This window comes from Setaria viridis, chromosome 5 (assembly GCF_005286985.2).
Source record: "Setaria viridis chromosome 5, Setaria_viridis_v4.0, whole genome shotgun sequence".
In the NCBI taxonomy this organism is placed as follows: Eukaryota; Viridiplantae; Streptophyta; class Magnoliopsida; order Poales; family Poaceae; genus Setaria; species Setaria viridis.
Window position 1 is genome coordinate 3,819,746 of NC_048267.2, and position 22,509 is coordinate 3,842,254.

The following is a 22,509-nucleotide window of genomic DNA, read 5'->3' on the forward strand; positions in this document are numbered from 1 at the left end:
CCCCGCCCTATCACCTTGCTGCGCGCACGTGAGCCCCCGCGCGCCTCGTCAGCTCACCGTGCCCTTTGCCGCCACGTCACCGCACTACACTGGACTTCACTGCCGGCCACTCGTTGCTGCCGACGGGACAAGTCCCTCGCCCAGTCGCTACGCGCGACAAACCGGATCCCCCACACCTCCAATCTCTCCCAGCCAACCGCCGGAGCTCGCCCACAAGCGCCCCGCATACCACCTCTGCCCCATGCACGCAGTCCGCCAATGCCGGCCGCGCAGAGCTCCAGCCAACGTCCGCTCGACCTTATCCTCCTGCCCAGCAGCCTCGCCTTGCATCTCCCTCACACCCCCGAGCCAATAAAAGCACTCACTGCTCGCCGGAGACAGCTTACGCCGCACCGCTGCTCTACTCCGCGCCGGCATAACACCTCCACTGTGGAGAACCCCCTTCCGCACCTCACCACCACCACCTGAGCCTTCACAAGCACCCACACCCCACTGACGGAGCCCGAGCCGCCCCCGAGCTCTTCCCGCCAATGAGCTCGCCGGCGCAGCGCCTCCGCCCATCCGGTTTTGTCCCCATCGCCGTCCGTCATCGTCAAGCCGCCTCCGCCGTTGCCACCTTCAGCCGATAGTCGCTAGGTGAGCTCCCCATCACACCTGACCCCTTACCTTCCCTAGTCGCGCCGCCGTTCGCTGGCGATTGTGCCGGTGAGCCGCCGGACACCCCGAGGACCCCATTGCAACGATTGAGTTCTTTCCAGGGTCTTAAGTGCCAACGTGTAGGGATCGTTTCGTGATTGTTTAAAACGTCCTGGGACCCCGTGTAGAAGTGTTTTTACTTTTCTGAATTAAAATTGGATTAAACCGGCTGAACTTTGAAAATGCATAAGTCAATGTAGAAAAATTCTAAAAAAGAAAAACCAACTTTTTTAGACTCCATGTGATGTTTAGTTTTACAGAAAAATAATGTTAGCCATGTTACTGTTACAAATATTTCTCTAGATTTTATTTACTATTTAAGCCTTTAAATTATTTATAAATCACACAAAAAAGGTAAAATAGCAAAACCACCTCTGTTAGCCTTGTTACTTTGAGCTTGTGCTTAGAAAAATGGTAGTGACCCTAGTTTATATGTTTATTACACTGTTTTAGATTTAACTTTGAAATCTAGGGAGAAATCTTACTTTTTGCATAATAAATCGAATATGGCAGTACAAATTGTGAAACCACTTGTGTTGGATTACAAATGAAACATACTTGATAGGAAAAATAATGGTCACTATGGGAATCTTGATGGAACATGCTTATCATTTTGTACAAATTTAAGTGATGAAAAAATATGGAAATTATATGTCCTTCACCAAAAATCATGGAAAAATTTCAACAACCTCTATTGCGCATGTATGACTCACTGTTAAAATTTCAGAACCAAAAAATTTGTATATTTTGAGATAAAAATAGTTAAGTGGTAACCTTAGGTTAATGTTTTAATTTTATTGATTTTTGTAAAACTTAGATGCACCCCAAAATTTTACAGTAGCTTAGTGATGATGATGAAAAGTATCTATAAAAGTTTCATCCACATAGCTAATCATATGCGACCGAAACAAAATTTGGAATTTAAACCAAGAATAAATGAATAAAAACAAATTAAGTAATAGTAAGGGTAATTTGGGAAATATTGGAAGAGTTAAAAAAAACATTCAGAAATCGGATAACTTTCTGATCTAAAGTTTGATAATCTTGTTTGAACACAATCACCATCAACCTCAAGCTAAATGTCTGAATCACGATAACACTGTAACCATGAAGAAAAGTTAATGTAGGTGCTTGTCTAGGTGAAATTGGTCTTGAAGTAGCTTTACTTTGTAATAATGTATGAAATGCCATTCAGACCATAAAAGGTGGAATTACTGAATTATTGCATATGCATCACGTATAGAGGTCAACCTTGCTGACCCCGCTCGGACTCCCGAAAACTAGTTAGGTATGCATATGGAAACTACTCGGGCTACACCGAGTGGAACTCTGTAACCGTACCCGACTAGGACTCCAGCTTGTAACCCTGCTCCTCCGAGTATATAAGGGCGGGCAAGGACCCCCTCAAGGACAACCCTCTCAACACATCCAAGTTCAATACAATCAACACACAGGACGTAGGGTATTACGCGATCTAGCGGCCTGAACCTATCTAAATCGTGTTCCTTGCGTCACCATTGACTCCTTGATTCTCGACGACACCCGCCGCACAAAAGACCACCTAGGGTACCCCTAGGCGGGTTGCCGATCTAAAACACCAACAGGAAGCTAAGGGCCGGGTGAGGAAGAGGAGAAGAGAAAGCTGAGAGAGGGGAGAGAGAGAAAGGAGGGGGTGCAAACAAATAAGAAGCGGCGGGTGGAGCACTTTAGTACCAGGTGGAGCTCCCACCCGGTACTAAAGTGCCTGAGGGCCTTTAGTACCGGGTGAGCCTCCACCCGGTACTAATGGGTTACCTTTAGTACCAAGTGGAACCCCCACCGGTACTAAAGGGGGTCATGGAGGCATCTCGGGAACTATCTGTTAGTCTCGGTACTAATGCCCATATTAGTACCGGGCCAAAATGCAACCGGTACTAAACCTCGGGACGAATGCTCAATTTTTTAGTAGTGTATTGTAGTGGCGAGGCTGATATGTTGAGGAAATGTTTGAATAGGTTAGCTTTGAAGTTCCAACTGCTTTTTGATCCTACACATATGTGCATAATAAATTAAACCACTTAAGGTGTGCTTGTTTCTCATCAAATGGGGTTTCATAAAGCCGCAGAATATATCTCGAATGAGTGGAAACATGCCAAATGGATGTCGTAATCCTGGAAAGAAGAGTATTTGGTTGGTTGCGTATGCTACGAAGGGATTGGTCGCTTGTATGAGCGAGTGCAGGGACTCTTTGCCTAGGGTGACACATGAGATCGAGCTTATTTTAAGTGTATCCACACGACTAGGCTAAGGGCACCTGCTTAGCTACTAACCAAACATATTTTAATTTTTATCAGATTATGTTGATACGCTCAGCTAGGATAAAAAGAATATGATCAATGTGCTTTTGTCTCTCTCAGTGTTGGTTATGCTGTGCATCCTCATTGGCAGTGGTCCTCATCGCGGCTTCATGAGGAAGGCCATATTCCATTCTTCCTTGGGTGCATTCATGCAAGTGTTGAGTGCCAAACTGCCAATCCTCTAAGACTCTGTAAAGGATATATATATATAGGATCGAGAAACCAAAGAGACAGATTAGTTGGGCGAGTGGCAGGTTAGATGAACTCTTTCGATGGCATCTTTGTGGGAAACAATATGAAATGATTTATATATATGTAGAAAGCTCATAAGAATGTTTGCAATGATGACCCATTTTGCCCCTTAATGATCTACTCCCACTACCAGAAACAGGAGATACGCCGAGTGCTAGGGGGTTTGCCGAGTGCATTCCTTCAAGCACTCGCAAACAATATCTTTACCGAGTGCTGCAAGAGAAACACTCGGTAAAAAATCTCTTTGCCGAGTGCCCGAAAAAAAATACTCGGCAAACTAGAACAAAACACTCGGCAAAAGACCGCCACGTCAACTTCCGTTAGGGGGGTGTGCCGACCGTTAGTACTTTGCCAAGTATCCGTTAGTGGCACTCCATAAATCTCCTGTTTCCAGTAGTGTCCTTCGCTCGCTCAATGAAATATGTGGGCGTTGGATTTGCTCTCTCTCCATCTTCTTAAGAAAAACCTGGCATTCCCTGCACACCCCGTGCCCAATAGAACACATAATTTTCCATTTCATGTCAACATTGCGAATCGTGAAGGAATCACGCACAATGGACGCAAACAATTTTTTCCCCAATAGTTAACCCACCCACCCCCATCAACACCCCCCCCCCCCCGCCCCGCGCGCACAAGAGAAGATTTGCCGGATATCTTCAAAAAATCTATACCATATAGATTTTGTATCATTAAATTCATATTTATAAATCATTCATATTGGGATATCTTATAGTTGTACTGGTAGTAGTATATTAGTATGAGATATCTTATACTATCATATTCATACAGCAGAAGTATTACCACTATATCTTTGGCATCGTGTACTCTAAGCACATGCAGATGCAGTCATCCGACCCCTGAGCATCCATGACAGGTGCACCAGAAAATCCAACGCAGAAGCCTGAACAAATACAGACCCCGACGCGTGGACCCCGGGACCAGACGACCAGCCACGGTCCCACGGATGACCACAAGGCATCCCCTGGACGCTGCCATGCGGGCCCCACCGCCGTAGATAGGACCCTTCCACGGCACTCCGCCTGACGACCGGCCTCCACCAACTTCCCTTCCCACCTCCCTATAAAACCTCCCATAGGAAAAGGCAACGGCAATCACTTGCCTTCTACTCCTCTTGTGCTTCAGTGCTTGCTCGTTCTCTCTCTCTCTCTCTCTCTGCACGGTCCCTCCCCCTGGAGCTCGGGACGGAGGCAATGGCGGTGGCGGAGGAGGAGGAGGTGATCATCGTTGGTGCGGGGCAGTCGGGCATCGCGGTGGCGGCGTGCCTGTCCCTCCGCGGCGTGCGGAGCCTGGTCCTGGAGCGCGACGACTGCGTGGGCTCCCTGTGGCGGAAGCGCACCTACGACCGCCTCCACCTCCACCTCGCCAAGCAGTACTCTGCGCTGCCGCACGCGCCGCACGCCGAGGAGGCCCCCACCTACCTCCCCCGCGACGAATTCGCCCGCTACCTCGACGGCTACGCCGCGCGGTTCGCCGTCCGCACCCGCCTCCGCCGCGAGGTCCGGTCGGCGGGGTTCGACGCCGGGAAGGGGAGGTGGGAGGTGGAGGCCGTCGACCTCGCCACGGGGCGGCGCGAGCTGTACGCGGCGAGATTCCTGGTGGTGGCGTCCGGGGAGAACGACGAGCGGTTCGTGCCCGAGGTGCCCGGGCTGGAGGCGTTCCCGGGCACGGTGGTGCACGCCGCCGAGTACCGGTCGGGCGAGGGGCTGCGCGGCAAGGCCGTGCTCGTCGTCGGGTGCGGCAACTCCGGCATGGAGATCGCCTACGACCTCGCCGCCGCCGGCGCCGTCACCTCCATCTCCGTCCGCAGCGAGGTCAGTACGCCGCTTTCTCGATCGCCCCCTTCCCTTCCCTGGAAAAGCGTAGGAAGCGGGCCAGGAAATCAATTGAATAGTCATCACAAGTGACCACGCACACGTGCCAGCGTGGCCGCCTGGCTTGACACTTTGACAGCCCAAGTGTGCTGGTGCATCCGTGGCGGCATGCATGGTGCCTTCGCCGCCGATGCACGCGAATCCTATGCCCGTAGACTGCTATCTCGATCCATGTCCATCCGTATCCTCCCTATGAAGCTAGCTAGCAACATGCATGTTCCTGCTTCCTAGTCCCTACCACGGCCGTTGGATCCCTGTTGAATTGTCCCTATCGATGCATACAATGTGTTCTCTACCATGACGCTTAGGAAGCAGCAGTAACCATCATTTGAGTCGTACGACATAATCTAATTAGGTACTTAATCTTGTTACATCTCTCACTGCACTCACCTGAAACTTGAACAGTGTGGGTGTCGAATCAATGTTCCCGTTGCGTCGACATCATATCGCAACCGATCGATGCTCGAGATAGGCTAGTTAATTCTAGCTACGCTCTGCATGCTCTCTCAGAAGAAATTAAAAATAAAAGGTCTAGATGCTAACATAACGAATCGAGAGTTGATTTGTTCATTTTATGGATTTTTTATCTTGCCTCTATTTTGAGGTGGAATTGTGTTTGTACACCCATTTTTTGAAATTTTTTATTTTAGTCTCAATGTGATTTTGCCCTTGATCTTTGTACATCTACCTCTATTTTGATTATTGACTAGGGGCAAAATCGTATTGACTTGTGATTTTGCCCTAGATCTTTGTACATCTACCCTTATTTTGATTATTGAATAGGGGCAAAATCATATTGACTTGTGAATAGCTGAGGGTAAAATCACAAAGTTGAGAAAATGATAGTAAAATCACAATTACACCTAAAAAAGGAGCAGGAACACAAATGCTCCTTATTTTATTGTTGTTCATTTATCATTTCAAAAAAATTCTTTTCGTTTCAAAAAATTGTTGTTCACTTAAAATCAATTTATTTGCATCGACGAACGCGCATGCAGCTTCACCTGGTGACAAGGGAGATCTGGAACGTGGCGATGTCTCTGTACGGGTACCACGTCCCGGCGTGGATCATTGACAAGCTGGTGCTGCTCATGTGCGCCGTCGTGTTCGGCGGCGACACCGCCCGGCACGGCCTCCGCCGCCCCGCCGTGGGGCCCTTCACCATGAAGCTCACCACCCCGGCCTACCCCGTCATCGACGTCGGCACCTACTCCAAGATCCGGACCGGCGAGATCCGGGTCCTCCCCGCCGGCGTCAAGAGCGTCCGCGGCAACGTCGTCGAGTTCGCCGACGGGAGGCGCCACCCCTTCGACGCCATCGTCCTCGCCACCGGCTACCGGAGCACCGTCAGGCGCTGGCTCAGGGTACGTATACGTGAGTGCAGTAACAATGCACGCACATGCATGCGAGATGCAATTTCTTATGCATGAATCGATGGCAATCAACTTTTGGGCCGGCGGCCGGTGCATCGTGTGTATGCATCATGATCTGCCCTGACAAAAGCTAGCCTTGCACATTTGCTTCCATGATCATCGTCAGCTGCTGCTCCTCGCGGAAAGCTAGCTAGCTGTGTGTTCCGAGAATGAACATGCATGTGCGGTGAGCAAGACTTTGCCGTGAACGCGAAGCAAAGCTCAGACCGCGGCCGGCCGGCCGGCTTCATCTTTGCATCCACGCTCGCCCTAGTTGCAACAATCTTAAACGAATCATTCTCTCATGGCCCCATATCAGTCGTATATATATTATCTTTTGATGATGAGCTGGTGTACGTGGTCTTCATCGTTGAGTTCCTTAATTTCGAAACGGTTTCAGAGCGACGACGGGCTGATCGGCGACGACGGGATGGCGGCGCGGCCCTACCCGGAGCACTGGAAGGGGGGGAACGGGTTGTACTGCGCTGGGTTGGTGCGGAGGGGCATCTACGGCAGCTACTCGGACGCGGAGCTCATCGCCGGCGACATCAGCGAGCTTCTGCGCCCCCAGCAGACCCACAGCAACGGCTCCAACAAGTAGCTCATCGAGCATTCGCGTCCGTCGGATGCGTGGGCAACGGCTGCCGTCCCCTTGCCGGCCGGCTCGCCGACGGTCATATATATATTTATATATACTGCTATAGTAGCTTGCATTGTGAGCTGCGGATGCTGCTCATTATTGAAAAGGAGGACATAATAAAAGGCTCATTATTGAAAAGGAGGACATAAAAGGCAACACGACGCTGTCGAGGTTTGTTGCATTTGGTAATTGTTATGTATATGTTAATAGTGCCACCGTACCCATGGTCGTTGCCCTGTCTGTGCCCTCGATTGTATGTCCCAACGATTGCATGCATGCGAGCGATATTGTAGCTCAGCTCATAGGGAAGTGCTACTAAAAAAACCTTTGATATGTTTATTTGTGCTCAGAAACGTACGGTAGCGCCTTAAAATTAATCTCACTGTCACAGACTCACAGGGCAGCTCCAATAGGGTGACACCTGAGCTGTTTATAGGGAATCCACCTCACATTTTGCTTGTGTGGAGGAGGGACGGGAATAGAAAAAAAACTATGTCGCCATGAAGAGCCGGCCAAGTTCTCTCTCCATCAAGATCCGGTCCATACACTACACTAAAAACGATTTGTATTGCCACTTTAATTTTTTTAAGGTACAGTGGTCAGCCCGTTAAAACTCATCACCACAAATGCATTTGTGTTGGCGGGTGACATAACCATCCGCCAGCATAAATGGATGTGGCATCCATTTGTACTAGCAGATGCTTATGTCACTCATCAGCACAAAGCAGATCCAAAATTAAAGCGCGCTTCCCTGCCTTATCCTTCCCTGCCAGGCGCATTGCCTTATCCCTTCTCCGCCTCTCATCCTTTTCTTGTCCCTCTCTCTCCACTTGTGAGTAGGTCGCACTCTACCTCTCCCTTTCTCCACTTATCCTTCACAATCTTTCAGCAGTTGTCTCTCTCCATTGGCGAACAGGCGGGAGCGGCGGGCAGCTACGGGAGCAGCGGTCGGCGACGAGCGGCAGGGACGAGCGGCGGGCGGTGGGGACAGGAGCGGTGGTCGGCGATGGGCGGCGGGCACGGGAGTGGCAGGCAGCGGGGACGGGAGCGGCAAGCGGGCTTTTTTTATTTTCCCAAAAATATCTGTGCTAGCGAGTGATATAACCACCCGCCAGCACAGAGTGGTCTGTGCTAGTGGGCGAGCACCTACCAGCACTGACGCCATTTGTGCTGGCTCAAGGTTGCTGGCGAATGCTCGGCCCGCCAGCACAGAGCCCATTTAGCTACCAGCACGCCCATTTAGCTGCCAGCATAAATCTTTTGTGGCCTAGTGATACCAGAAACTTAAGGCTTATGATGTCACATACTTCCCCTCGTATTAATGATCTCTTCTATATTAGTCTAATTGTTAGAGGGTCAACAATGTCACGACATGTGCATATCTCTAGAGACCCTGTACTTTTTTACTGTGTGGAGGAGATAAGGAGAGGGGAGAGAGAAAAGAGCAATGCAAGCTAGATAGCTAGTCGCTGTAGCACACCTCCGAATCTTGGGTGGCCCGGCATCTGCATCTTCTCCGGTCATCTCCTTTTAAGTTGGGGCCTATACTAATATAAGCTTTGAACGGTATAAAAGATGGATCATTAGAAAAATAATCTTTCATACTTGCTCTTGTTAAGATAAAAGTGATATATAAGTATTTGAGCCAACAAATAGTTATAAATATTGTAGCGTCTCACGGGTTGGTACACGGCACACACTCTCTTATACCGTCGTACCGGGAGCATAAAATGTGGGGCGTGGCCCCTTTGACCGCCCCATGCGGCGACATGAAGGGAGTCGACCTTTAGCGGGGGTGGGGGTGGGGGTGGGGGTGTTCAAGGGTGAGGTTACACCTCTTGAACCACCCAGGACGACTTGCAGGATGAGGCCACACGCGGTCGTATGTGCCCATGTGCCGTGACGTCATCATAACCCTCGTCGCCAGGGTGACCTATCAAGATCAAGGCCATGCCACCACGGCAAGCCCAATATGGGTCCGCAGGTGAGGTGGGACCCAGCGTCAGGTGTAACGGTGTGGAGTGGTCGTGAACGCACTAAGGAGTTTGGGGAAAGCCGAGAGAAGCGGCACGCCCTGTCTAGGCCGCTGACCAAGGCTCGTCCACTCATCTCCGATAAGGACGTCGGCGGCACTGCCACGGGGTTGGCAGATAGGATGGGGGCACGCCGTGGAGCAGGCCAGGCCATGCGTAAGCGGCCCATGCCGCATAGGAGTCACCGTACAGGGCGTGCGAAGCCCACGACTGGTCAAGAGGATAGGACAACGAAGTGCCTTGACGCAAGGCTGCCCCGACCACGCCACAACCCCCGACCTCTGAGGTCGGAGACCCCCTCCATTTCTCAATATTGTCACCTGGTCCCTGGCCTATATGAAGGGAACCGAGCCTTCCTTCTCTCTCGTGCATTTCATTCACATGCACATGCTCTCGCATCGCACGAATGCTTGCTTGCAAGCACTCCGTTGTAAGCTCAGTGCACTCAATCCGAGGAACACATCTCCTGCCAAAACTGGACGTAAGGGACTTCCCGAACCAGTATAATTCCTTATTCTTGTGTACTAGCCGTTAGAAGTGAGGAGAGCGTAGTGTACAATCATTAGTTGATGGTACGAAACACTGACACTAAGACTAGCCTCAACAGAAATATTCTTGTCACGAGTAAGAAAAACCTTGGACCCTATGGCTCTAGTACACAAATATACTGAGTAGTTGTACAATACACCGTATGGCAATTCATAAAATCTGTCTTCCACCGTGCAGTTTTTTGATGTAACATATATAGTCTTTGATGTATGCGACCTTTCCGTAAATGATGATAGTCCAGCTTTAGTTATATTGTTAGATGTAACATATATTGCAGTTCATATGTATGCATGGTGTTTCTGGTGTGAGCAAATTATTGTACATTGACATTGCAGTTCATATGCATGCATGTGCTTTGATTATATTTTGCTTGCTTAGTTCATGGACTGTGGGACTGAGTACTGATAATGTCATTTGTTTGTCATATTTTTCATGGATATGCATGCTTTTTAACATGATTTGGTCAAAATAATATTTTTCATGCTACTCTAACCTATTCTAATTTGATACTACTACTTTAAATTCCAGCAGTAACTTAGATGTCACACCCTGAAATTTTTGAATTTCAGATGTGATTAAAAAGAATAAATAAACAATGATTTTCTCATAATTTTAAAATTTTCCCAACATTTTTTTACAGAAAATTTAGTATAGGAAAAATAATTTGTTTATTTTTCAAAATTAAATAATGTTGTTCTGTGTGCATTCATGCCGGTGCATTGTTTTTGTTTGGTTGAATTCGAATTTGTGTTTGAATTCAATTTTGAATTTGTTTGTTTCCAACCATTTTCTTCCTTTTAGCCTGCCTTAGCCCAGCTCCTTGGGCCTGTTACCATTTTTCTCTTCCTCCTTCCAGCCCAGCAACCAAACCAGCACCGGCCCAGCTCCATACCTCGGCCCATCTCCCTGCGTCGGCCCAGCGAGCCGCCTACCCTTTCCCGCACAGCAGCACCCCCTTCAGTCGTTGCCGCTGGGACCCGCCCGTCATCTCCTCCAACCGCCAGCGCCTGCTTCTTCCCCGCGCCGCACCAGACCGGGACTCCGGTTCGAGTCCGAGCTGCGGCCGCGCCCCCTGCTCCGTCTCTGTTTCGGGCCCGCGTGCCAGGGTGTATAAAGGCGCCGCCACACTCGGTTCCTCCCCATCGCAAACCCTAGCCTGTTCCCAGCACGCCGCCGCCCGAGCACGAGCTAGCGCCGCTGCCGTCGACTTCCCTGCGCCGGCGCCGTTCCGTCCGCGTCTTCGCCACAAGCTGCGCCCGGAGCACCGCGAGGAGGTGGTGACCCCGGCCGTGCAACTCCCGTGCGCCCGCGCCTCGTGCCGCCCCTGCTTCCTTCGCCCAGCGTCGCCGCCTCTGCTTGCCTGTGCTGCTCCTGCGCCGCGCGCCGAGCCGCCCGGGCTGATCCGGTGCGCTGCTGTCCTGGGCGCCACCGCGTGCGTGCCACCGCCCAGAGCCGCCGCTCTGCCTCCCTGCCGCGCCGCCGCAGCCACCCAGCGCCGCGCCGCGCCCCCGCCTTGCGCCCGCGCACCCCTGCCGCACGCGCAGGATCGTCGCCACCGTGTTTTTCTCAGCCTCAGTAAGTTGCCGCCGCCGTAGCTTCTTTCCTCTCCACTAAATGCCGCCTCTGCCCTGCTGATCTGCCTCCGTGACCACGCAGGAATGTGAGAAGGTTCGCCCCTCCCTGTTCACCGACAAACTGCAGTGAGCACATCAATCTCCAGTGAGTTTTCTCCATGGCCGCTCTCTGTCCGGCCATCTCAACCCTCACTTCATCTCTCCCTTTTCCATCGACGTCACAGGACCGCCAGGAAATCAGGCCGCCGCGTCTCGTCATCGTGTCGTGGCTGCAGTTGATCTCAGGAAGAACCGATCGCCTCCCGACGTCCCCTCCACCCCGAGCCCGAACTGCACCGCTGCTGCCATCCACGACCCCCTAGGTGAGATCCTCATCCCGAGGGCTTTCCGTTTTTCCGCTTCCCGTAGAATTCCGTGCACCGTAGGCCGATCTGGAGTTTTCCGGTGATGCTCCGGTCACGTTCAGAAGAGCATGGCGCCACCGTGAGGACCTGTCGTCGTTTCGTGCGTGAGCAAGGAGATGATCTGGTGGCCCTTAGATGCGAAATCCATGGCCCAGATTAGATCACAACATACCCCTTCGCTAACCAATCAAACAACGCCAACCTGATCGGATGGTTGCTTTTTCCCCTTTCTGAAGTGGGTTTTGTTCTTGGGGATCATCTAGCCGATCGGAACGGTCAAGCCCAAATCTTGGGTTGGTTGCTGCATGCTGGGTTACTAATTTTGATGTACCTATTTGTGGTTCTGGTTCCACGCTAAGTCGCCTATCGTATCGCTTGCTGGTAGGTACCAGATGGCGGACACCGAGGATCCTGAATCAAGTTCCGTTCCCCAATTATTATTGAACGCCGTGGATGCAAGCCCTCAGAGAGGAGAGATGCAAGTGGTAATCGCTACTGCACCCACGCTTTCAGTATTTGATTAATAATTACTTATCGGACATAGCAAATTCGTACTCTTTCTTAGCAATTGTGGTCATTGCTTCCCAGGAATCGACCGTTGAGAGCAGCAGCGGTTACCTACGTGGACAAGTTGCAAAGAGCAGTAGATACAATCTTCGTCATCGCGACGTTGATTCAGAAACACAGTTGAGGAGGAAACAACAAAAGATGGAGAGGGAGAAATGCATTGAAATGAAGCGCTTAAGGAAAGAGGAGAAAAGGAGAGAAGATGAAGAACGTGTGAAATGGGCCCTCAGGTCAAGAGCACTCCTAGATGCACGATCCAAAGCATGGAAGGAAGAACAGAGGAAGCTAGACTTCGGCGGCAACAAACGCGAGAAGGAAACACTTACATGTTAGTGTTCCCTTTTCTTGCCTTTATTAAGTGTTTTTCCTCTTTTCACCTTTTTCTTGCCTTCATTACTTACTCTGTGCATCAACTTGATGCAGGGGAGATCATTAATAAACCTCCAAAAGGTTCTGGAGGTTTGCTTCTCTTCCCTTTATACATCTTGATTATAATCACGAAAAGTTTGGTTTGTGCTGTAGTGCTTCCAGCGTTTAGTAAAGGGTGTTGCTTTTTAATTTATAACTAGAGTGGCTACCATATGAATCGGATGATGAGTTTGGGACAGAATTTGAGCTAAAGCACACAAGTTGGGAAGTTGAGAAGTTCACATTAGAGCTTGCTCGATGTATGGTTGGGCTTGAGTCTTTTACAGGTAAATAACTTCATTGGGAACTGTGTCTCTTGTGTTAGTATTGACTACCACTAGGGTTTCATCTTTCGTTCTCTGCAGGAGACACGAAGATTTTCTCTTGCTCTGGCACAATAGTTGAATATGTGGATGATACTGGGTATGTAGTGACATCTGCAAGCTTAGTAAGATGTCCAGACAAAGATGAGCAAGTTGATAAACCTAAGGTTGCTGAACTCTCTCTGTCCTCTGTAGAATCATTGTCTTTCTTTAAAATAGCGAACACTAAACTTTGTTGGTATATATGGCTGCAGATCAATGTATGGTTAGCAAGTGGTCAAAAACTTGAGGGCTTTGTGTCAAATGTAGACTTCTATTACAATATTTGTGTGATCAAGGTCCCTTGCACTTTTCACCTGCCAAGCAAAAGCTTCAGTCCAAACACGTGGTCCTTCAACTTTTATGAAAACCATACAAGAGATGTTGTAGTTCTAGGCCGTAGTTGTGAGCCTTGCAGCTTAAAGGTTGCTTCAGGAAAGCTTATTCCAAGGAGAAGCAAGTTTGACTGTGAAGAGCTATTGGTTTCATCTTGCAAAATTTCAAAGGTAGGTCAAGCAATTCCAGTATACTTTGCAAATTTATGCCTGATGTAGTAATTTTGCAATTCTTATTTGAAGACTAGAACTGAATTGCTTGTTGGGCCCTTCATGAACACCATTATTATTAAAGTACCTTTTGGTAGAGCTATGACAACCTTGATCTCAAGCTCAAGGCTCTCATTTTTATACCTTAACTTACATTTCAGAGATATTATAGTATCCAATGTATTGCACCATATAAATTTCTTACGAACTTGCTCTGATAGAGGGTGGTTGAGCTCCTTTCACTATATTGTAGAATTTTTTCAGTCATATAGATCCTTTTGACTATAAGTCTGGGGATCTGAACTTCAAATTCATCTATCTCAATCACCCCCTATTTCAATCTTGAGATCTGCCATTCCTTCATTCCAATCAAAAAATAATGCTATGAAGTCTGATTTAAGAGGACAGGATCCATATGGCCTTGGCGTTATCTTGTTTTCATCTCTCTTGAGTCCTGACATACAAAACTGATTCAGTAAAAACTTGGGCCATAAAGTCAATGTAAAAGCTTCCACACCCTCCCTGAAATGTTTCTTATAAAGAGTAGACATTCTTTTTTTTTATCTGCACGGTTGATTTCCTGAGATTTCAGTTTTTCTGCCAGGAATATTTGCTTGACCAAGACATGTAAGCATAAGTACCTAAGTCCAATTGAAATTTTCTGTACTTAATGTGTCGTCATTAGCATTTAGCTCAAGTGCTAGAAGTGAAATGTTGTTATTAGTCTTTTTCCTTTATTATCTTTGCAAAAGTTGAAGTATTGGAACTGTCAAGTGAGACAGTGAGTAATGCTATGAATGTGGATAAGGACACATGGTGACTAACGTTTCTTAACTGATTATAGATTTGACATGATTTCCGAATTTGGTAGGAATAAGGCTATCCAGATCCTGGTATGTTTGCAGGGAAATTGTGTGATGGATTATAGTCCTTGGTTATTCTGTTGTGACAAACAAGCTTTGTTAATTAAATGCCCATGTTGAAGTTTGTGGGTTGCAGCTATACTAGTGTCACACCTGGTTTTAAAACAAAACCAAGTGCTACCTATATGTATGTCAGGATCAAGTTTCATACATATAGTGATGTCATAAGTGAATAATAGGAACATTATCACGTAAAAAGATACAAATAGACTTACAAGACTATCAGAGTTAAACCTTGGAAACGGAGGCTCTAAACGACAACTGGGGGTTGCGTATGCCTAGAACTCAGCATCATCTTCGCAACTTCACACACCTTCTTCTGAGCAGCAGTAAGCAAGGGTGAGTACACTTATGGTTTGGTACTCAGCAAGGTCACAGGAACTAACCAGAATAAGGATTTAAGTCCATCTTCAAGTTTAATTAATCATGTGAGGGTACAGGCCACTCTTAACTGTAAGCATGGCTGATATATCAGTTTACACTCTGCAGAGGTTGTACATCTTTACCCACAAGTCGTGTAAAAGTTCAGAGAACTTTGGGCCCAACCATGTTGTGCTGATCAGGCACAATACCACACTTCCGAGGTGTGATTGCATAGGAATGCTATGAGGTCTTTACAAAGATTCTCTAAGAAGTGGTAACCCGCTAAGGTTTCCGGAGCAGTAGTAGAGCATAACAGACCCCTAGTAGGTACAGTGTCTTAGCAAAGCCCACGGAGAGCGGGTGCTATACCCCATCAACTGCAGCCCCTTTTGCCCTTTTGGTAAGATTATCCCATACTAGAGTCTCTAATTAATTAGCCAAGATCAGAGCTATGATAGTTTTTATGGTTGTACTGTTTTCTTGGGTGGTTCTCCGTGTTCCAATTAATATTATCATGATATTGTGAACAAAGCATAGGTAGAAGGATAGTTAGGGATACTTGACTTTCTCCAACGTAAATTTACTCTTACTGCCTCTTCAGATCTTGCTTTCTTGAAACTCTTCCTCTTCAAAGCTTCCAAGCAGTGATCCTTCTAATCGAAGCAAACATCGGCAACAGACAAACAAACAAGTACAACTAAAAACAATACACCAAAACAAAAGAAAGGCTTTAGAAGAGCGTACTAAAGGATAAGGCTTGATCTAAGGTCACACAAACGCAGGAAACGCTGAGATCGGAACTATCGAGAAGTTTGATTTATCAAAGAAATAAAAAGACTATATGCTTGATCTATTTTAATTAAATAAAACATGGACATAGGTTATTTCAGAGAAATATCCTATTTGGAATTAAGCAAGTTACATTTAATTATTGAAGTACGGATTATGCCAATTTAACAATTAACTTTAGAAACTCAGAGCATGTATAAGACATCTAATCGAATAATTTTGTATTTTGTGTTCAACTAAACATATTATTATTGAAAATGTATTTATGATATCATTAAGCATCTTAACTTTATTTATGAAAACCGATGTATAACATAGATATCTTTTATTTAGAAAAGCTGGTTATAAATAAGAATTAATCAATTAAATCTTAGTTTATGAAAACCGGGATAGAACCTAATTAAGTTTTATGTAGAAAACTAATTGAATAAGAATTAGTCAAGTTAATATTGATTATGAAAAATCGATGTAAACCCTACTTAAATTCTTATTAAGAAAAGACATTCAACTAGGCTTTAATCAAATTAATATTAAATTTATTTTTAAAGATATGCAATGATGGAAAACATCACTACTAACGTGTTTTTCATGTTGTTATGAATCTAACGCAACTTGAACGGATGAAACGGAGCTAAAACATGAAATCTACGTACTAAACAAGGTTCTAGGGACCTAAACAGGATTAACCATAGATCTCAGGGGTTAGCAGAGAAGATTACCAAGACTCAGAGAACAGAACTCATGAAAAGCTGAAAACCCAGGGTTAGATCTGCAAAAAGTCAAGGCTTGGATTAGATTGCAAGGAAACTGATAGTTTGAGGGCTTTTCTGTGAAAGGTGCATGACACAAAGGAAAAGATAGAGATTTACAGGATTCTTCAGGGACCTTATTGCAAAATGGCCACCTTATCTTCAACCTTTGATTTCCCTGGTTGCTTTTGCCGGCGCACGGGCGTTTCTTGGCTGGCCGGCTTGCCGGCGACGGCGGCCGTCCAGGGAAGTTCGCTAGGCAGCCCTGGCGACAGAGGCGAGCAGGAGATGTGGGTGGCGGTGGCGCTAGCGGCTCAAGTCGGCAGGGGCGCAGGCCGGGGAAAGAATAGGCGAGGCCTGGAGGTGGCAGCAGGGGCAGCCGGGGCTCGGGTGGCGCCTTTATAGAGCGAAGGAGGGAGCTGAGGTGGCGCTAGTGGAGGGGAGAAGGTAGGCGGCGGCCATGAATGGGAACCGGTGGTGGAACAGCCATTTCGGGAGAGAAAACGAGGGGGGCGCGACAACTAAGGGCAGGTGGCGTTCGTGCGGGAGGCGGACAAGCACAGGGAGCCTAGGGGGCTCGGGAAGCCGGAGTGGCGACGGGATTGAGCGATGCCTGGGCGCTCGAGCTCAAGCGGCGGCGAAGCTTGAAGAAAATTCTGACATGCGGGGCCCACCTGGCAGCGAAAGGGAGAGAGGGAAAGGAGATGGCAGGCCGGGCCAGGTGTTGGGCTGGTGAGTGGGGAACTTGGGCCGAGAGGGAGAGAAGGGAGCTAGCGGCCTTGTTTGGTGGGCCAGCAGAGGCTTGGGCCGGCGGATGGTGAGGGGAAAAGAAGGAAGGGGGGTGAGGTGGGCCGGCCTGCTGGGCCGATGAGGAAACATTGGGCCGGTGGAAAGGAAGATGGGAAGAGAGAAGGCGGTTGGGTCGGTGGAAATAGCCTGCTGAGCTAAGGTGGGTCAGGCCAAATGTTCAGCCTAAGGAGAAGAAAGATTGTTTTCAGAATATAAATTCAGAAAATTCTAGATAAATACTTTAAACCATGAAAATACTTTGAAAATCCCAAAAATTCTAGGAGAAATCCCAGAGATAGTTTGGGTCACGAGGAACCCAAATAAAATATTTAGATCTCGTGAAAAAGATTCTAGAACCATCCAAAGATTGGATTAAGCTCAAGGAAAAGGAGAATAAATTTCAGAAAAACTGGAAAATTATCAGAAGAACTTGGACAACGTCTAAACACATTTTTAAAACTTTTTCACTTATGAAACACCAAGATGCATCAGCATTAATGCACAGACAGAGAACAACAACCTTATTAAATTCCAAATAACAAACAATTATTTTTCCTATGCTAAATTTCCTGTAAAGAAAATAAATGTTGGAAAAAAATTTAAATTATAGAAAATCGTTGTTTAATTATTAATCACATCCTGAAATTTGAAAATTTCAGGGTGTGACAACTAGGAATATAAGTTGCAAATATCGAATTTTTGTTTGTCGTTCATCGTATAACTGGATAAATTTCTTTATCATATTCTGTCCATGCTTTACCTATTTTTCTTACAAATCATCAGTTAAATACTAGCAATATGTTTTGCAGAGAGGTGTTGGCGGTCCTTTGATGGATTTTGATGGAAATGTAATTGGAATGAATTTCTATGACAAGAAAGAAACTCCTTTTCTTCCAAGTTTCATTGTGTTGAAGTGTTTGCAGCACTTCGATATCTTTGGGTATGTATTTTGTCACTTTTCTTTGCATATTCTTTTTTACCAATTACTGTACTAATTAAGCTGCAGCCTCAGTTCATTTCATATTAGAGGAAATGTACCACACGTTTGTTCTACCAGTGATGAATAAAATGATCCATCTGATGATGCAGTAAGGTGATACGACCATTGCATGGGCTGCGAGTTAAAACTCTTTATGAAGCAAACCTCAGTCTACTTGAAGAAAAGGTACAGAGCGGGATCCCTGAGAGATGTGGTGTGATTGTGGTGAAGGTATGCATCTCTTTCTTTTGCACTGGTCTCGTGTATTGATGTTTCTAATTCAATGCTGTTAATGCACAACATTCTGTCTTAGTATGGCTGTAGCACATTGTATATTATACATTTGGTTTCAGCTCTGCTGTTGCAATATCTTATATTTTCTTTTATTTGTGTTGTAGGTACAAGAACCTTCCGCAGAACTTTCTACGATAAAAGTCGGGGACATAATCACTCATGTTGATGGTGTACCATTCTCCAATGCTGCAGAGGTATGTGACATTTTAACTGTGGAAATCCTTGGTCTCTCGACAATGTCGTTGAGTATCTTCTTTAATTTTTGTGGTACTAGCTGGGTGGCATACTTCTGGATATGTGTGGTAAGCTTTGGCTGGACAGGCAGAAATTGCACCCTTCAGATGATTTCAACCAGACGGCAGCAGTGATGAGCCTTAAGGTTTTGTCCTCAATAATTGCATTTGTCATTTGCACTTCGTTATGATTCTTGCTGACATTGTAACTGCATCTTCTTGTTTTTATATCCAATCCAGTTTCGTGTGAGAACATATGGAGGTGGTAAATCTGAAGTCACAACTCAAAAAATCGACGTCAACAAGTTTACTCCCAGCGGACTAAACAGGTAATTTATGAGAATCTAGAAATTGTAGCCTTTGGAGCATGTAATATTATTAACACTTTGTTTACCTGCAGATGGCCACTTCCCATGCCAATTATTGTCCGGCAATATGCAAACGGTAAACTCGTCGATGAAGAGTGGTACACGACTGGTGTTTGAAGGAAGCACTGTGTTGTTCTGCAGCATCACCATGGACGCTATTTATCTGTTTTTTTTATTGTGGAATGGCTCCTATTTCCTGAGTTACTAGCTAAATGGCCATGAATACCATCTGAATTAATTTAAGCTTAGTAGTAATGGTGCCTGCTGTAGCTGACTAGAAACAAACATGACTATAACTATCTCTCAGCATGCTATTCGGTGGACTCCTTCAAGGAAGCGTCAGGGAAGTGCTATTAAGATCGAATTTGAACTTTGATACTTCAGCTTTCTGATGTTTGGACTCAACAAAATCAGTTAGGTTTTATACCGGTTTTGGTGTTTGCCGGTTGTCTGAAGGGAATATTATAGGTCGTTTTGGCATTTAGATTTATAATTTTTCTATGCATCTAGATATATGCTATATCTAGATACTTGAGTAAAAGCTGTAAAAGCTACGAATATAGAAATACCAAAACAATCTCTTAATCTATATTTTGAAGAAGTAACTCTTCTAATCATGTTGAGCTCTATGGCGCGACTTATGCTGGATGTTCCAATTGGTGATTTTGAATGTTGCATAATATAATTGGAGATGTCAAAACAGACGAATCAAGATGTTGCTACATAATATTTTGCTGGATTAGTTTTGTTTCATGTTTCATCTACTATTTTGGCATGTTGCAGTGGGAGTTTTGAGTTGTTGCGATCCTTCAATATTTGCAGCTAATATCTTGATTTATCTTGGTTTTGTACTATTTCAAATCATTTTCATGGTATTTTCCCTTTGAGATTGGTACTAAAGTAGTAAGATTATTCGTGATGTTTAGGTGCAGTTGCTAACTATTATTTTTATATTTTCAATATTTCAATCGTTTGGTTCTGATGTTGTGCATGCCACTTTTCAATATTTACAACGGGTGGTGTTGCATGCAATATCATTCTAATGTTGCGGTGGGAATTTTTCGAACGGATGATGAAGCGTCCGATGCTAGCATTCGGATCGGACGTCCAGGTGCTACCAGCTCCGTTTTTTCGCAGGACTAAGGTAAGGAGATTGATTTGCACAAGGAAGAGCGGCGACGTGATGGCAACATCCACCGGCGCATGCTCCAACGCGGTTTTGTTTTGGTGTTTTGTGGAGCAGATCAATTCGGTTGTTTCCAGAGCTGCTAGCGAGAACGGCGTCGCCGACCCTCAGCACCGCATTTGGCGAGGATGCCGCCGTTGTTGTAATGCGAACGGGAGGATCGCGCGGTCAAGGCGCATCACGGTAGCACAGTGGAAGCTCGATAGCAAGTTTGCTGGGGGGCAACTCAATGGCGTAGTGGTGTCATATATCAGTATCGTCTTCATGTTGGAGAAGGGAGCGAATCGACGAACTGCTATTTGGAATTCGAGTGATAACAAGAGCGGAGTCCTCGTGAGAATCGTATTTGGTTCGTGACAGGATCGTCGGGGTTGCTATTACACGTGCAGGCCGATAGTGTTTTCCTTTTCCTCTTCGCCTACGATTGATTGCACCAAGCTCTCTCCCTCTCTCTAAAAAAACAAACATGTTCAACTTTAATCAAGTTTATAGAAAAATATAACATCTACAATACTAATTTGTTGTTGAACAACTTATTTTAGCAATCACCGCAACCATTTTGATGGTGAGAGGCAGTCAGGAACATCACCTACCTCTGCAAGAATAATGTCATTAATTATTACTAGCAAAATGTCCGTGCGTTGCTACGGTAAAAGATCAATTGTGTTTTTCAAACTAATGATATTTTTTATTTCCATCAATAAATTTTTATTCCACTTATTGGAGGTCTACACATTTAATACAAAACCAAAAGAATTTTGACTTAATTATTTCATTCAACTCAAATACCCATTAAACTAAAATATTTTTTTATTCAAGCAAGAGAGTTAAATTAGCCTCCGACGGGGGCCCTTTAGTTCCGGTGGATAATATCAACCAAGACTAAAGAATCCCTTAAGTCCCGGTGGGTAAGAACAACTCCAAAAGACTGCTAATCTTACCCAATACTTTCTTTAGGGAAAATAGAGAAAAAACGAACTCCAATAGTCCCCCTGAAACTTCCCAAAAGATTGGCAATGCGAAAAAAAAAACCCTCTCGCTCCACGTATATTCACGGCGTGCATTCTTTCCCAATCCCGATTCCCGCGAGCGCGAGCTGCCGACCCTTCCCGCGTGCGCAGCGGCGGCGGGGCGACGGACAGTCCTTGAGCGCAATGGGGTCCCACGAGAGCAGAGGCGAGGGGACCGCTGCTGCCGCCTCGGACGCCTAGAGTGGCCCCACTAGGAGGAGCAGCAGCAGCAGCTGGGCGGCGCAGCGAGCCATGGCGCTCAAGGGGAGCGAGCGGGACAGCGTAGTGGCGTACCACTGGCCGCTAGAGTGGGAGGCTCTCGGCCGCGGTAGAAGCGGATAAGAGAAAGATGCTGCTTCCCTACCAGGGAAGAAGATGCTTGAATTTTGGGGGATTTCCACGGCTGTTTGGGGGTGATCAAATCTCCCGATGCCACTCGTCCGTGTCAGTGTCAATGATCGTCTAGAAACATCAATGGATTCAATTAATAATACTGTAATAATTCAGTTTAGAAGCTGCAAGACATGGGTAGCGTTTATTGACTTGATGATTATTGCTGGTTGGGGGTCGCGTGACTGCTTCGGCCTCGCCAACCCCGTCTCAAACATCATTCTCAATGCCATCGCGCTGCTGTGCCACCGGGCGGCCCGAGGGGAAACCACGACGCCGCACCCGCTCGTGGCACGCTCCTGGTACCAGATCACCGATCACTCCGAGTCCGGTCTGCTCACCTTCATGACCGCCTACTTCCGCTACCTCGACGACTGATTTTGATGGATGGAGGAAAATCGTGACAGCGATGGAGATCGCGATGCGAGAGGGCTCCTGATCACGACGACGGCGCCACTGGAGATCGCGACGCGAGGGAGCTCCTAGTCATGATAGTGGGAAAAAAAAACAACGGATCCTAATGGACCCAATACGATGATGTGACCTATTTTAAATTATGAAGGTAATTTTTAGCGATCTGCTATGAACTAATATGTTTTTTGAAGAAATTTTTTTTAACATAACCCCCGATACCTCGTTTTGGGAAGAACATTTTTTAGAAACTCTTGAAGTTGCTCTAATATCACCAGCTGGTGATAGTTCCACCTTCCCCCAAAAGAAATCTAATGCGTGCTGGCTTCGGAGGGGATCGCGTGGCGCATACCAC

At 46.6% G+C, this 22,509-nt stretch overlaps 2 protein-coding genes across 3 annotated transcripts; both read left to right on the plus strand.

Moving 5' to 3' along the window:
- The first annotated feature begins 4,303 nt into the window (after positions 1–4,303).
- Positions 4,304–7,409, plus strand: LOC117855769 (probable indole-3-pyruvate monooxygenase YUCCA10). The gene is made up of 3 exons (XM_034738143.2): positions 4,304–5,116; positions 6,175–6,540; positions 6,989–7,409. The coding sequence occupies exons 1-3, from the start codon at positions 4,496–4,498 to the stop codon at positions 7,187–7,189; spliced, it is 1,188 nt and encodes a 395-aa protein (XP_034594034.1). The 5' UTR covers positions 4,304–4,495; the 3' UTR covers positions 7,190–7,409.
- Positions 7,410–11,292: 3,883 nt separating this feature from the next.
- LOC117855278 (uncharacterized) lies at positions 11,293–19,774 on the plus strand. Of its 2 annotated transcripts, none has more exons than XM_034737585.2 (15): positions 11,293–11,385; positions 11,467–11,510; positions 11,609–11,746; positions 12,174–12,273; positions 12,377–12,683; positions 12,779–12,814; positions 12,925–13,050; positions 13,129–13,253; positions 13,341–13,631; positions 18,093–18,223; positions 18,373–18,493; positions 18,661–18,750; positions 18,831–18,935; positions 19,030–19,118; positions 19,190–19,774. In XM_034737585.2, the coding sequence occupies exons 4-15, from the start codon at positions 12,181–12,183 to the stop codon at positions 19,272–19,274; spliced, it is 1,599 nt and encodes a 532-aa protein (XP_034593476.1). In that variant the 5' UTR covers positions 11,293–11,385; positions 11,467–11,510; positions 11,609–11,746; positions 12,174–12,180; the 3' UTR covers positions 19,275–19,774. The 2 variants fall into 2 exon arrangements, with proteins under 2 accessions (XP_034593476.1, XP_034593475.1); XM_034737584.2 differs by having other exon boundaries at positions 11,297–11,385; positions 11,467–11,529.
- The last annotated feature ends 2,735 nt before the right edge of the window (positions 19,775–22,509 follow it).

What these genes read in the sequence shown, in the direction of transcription:
- LOC117855769 (XM_034738143.2), top strand. Translation starts at nt 4,496, where the DNA reads ATGGCGGTGGCGGAGGAGGAGGAGGTGATCATCGTTGGTGCGGGGCAG. An exon ending in CCATCTCCGTCCGCAGCGAG is followed by an intron (nt 5,117 to 6,174) that starts GTCAGTACGCCG and finishes ACGCGCATGCAG; the next exon opens with CTTCACCTGGTGACAAGGGA. An exon ending in CCGTCAGGCGCTGGCTCAGG is followed by an intron (nt 6,541 to 6,988) that starts GTACGTATACGT and finishes AAACGGTTTCAG; the next exon opens with AGCGACGACGGGCTGATCGG.
- LOC117855278 (XM_034737585.2), top strand. Translation starts at nt 12,181, where the DNA reads ATGGCGGACACCGAGGATCCTGAATCAAGTTCCGTTCCCCAATTATTA. An exon ending in TGGGCTTGAGTCTTTTACAG is followed by an intron (nt 13,051 to 13,128) that starts GTAAATAACTTC and finishes CGTTCTCTGCAG; the next exon opens with GAGACACGAAGATTTTCTCT. An exon ending in GTGGTGTGATTGTGGTGAAG is followed by an intron (nt 18,494 to 18,660) that starts GTATGCATCTCT and finishes TTTGTGTTGTAG; the next exon opens with GTACAAGAACCTTCCGCAGA.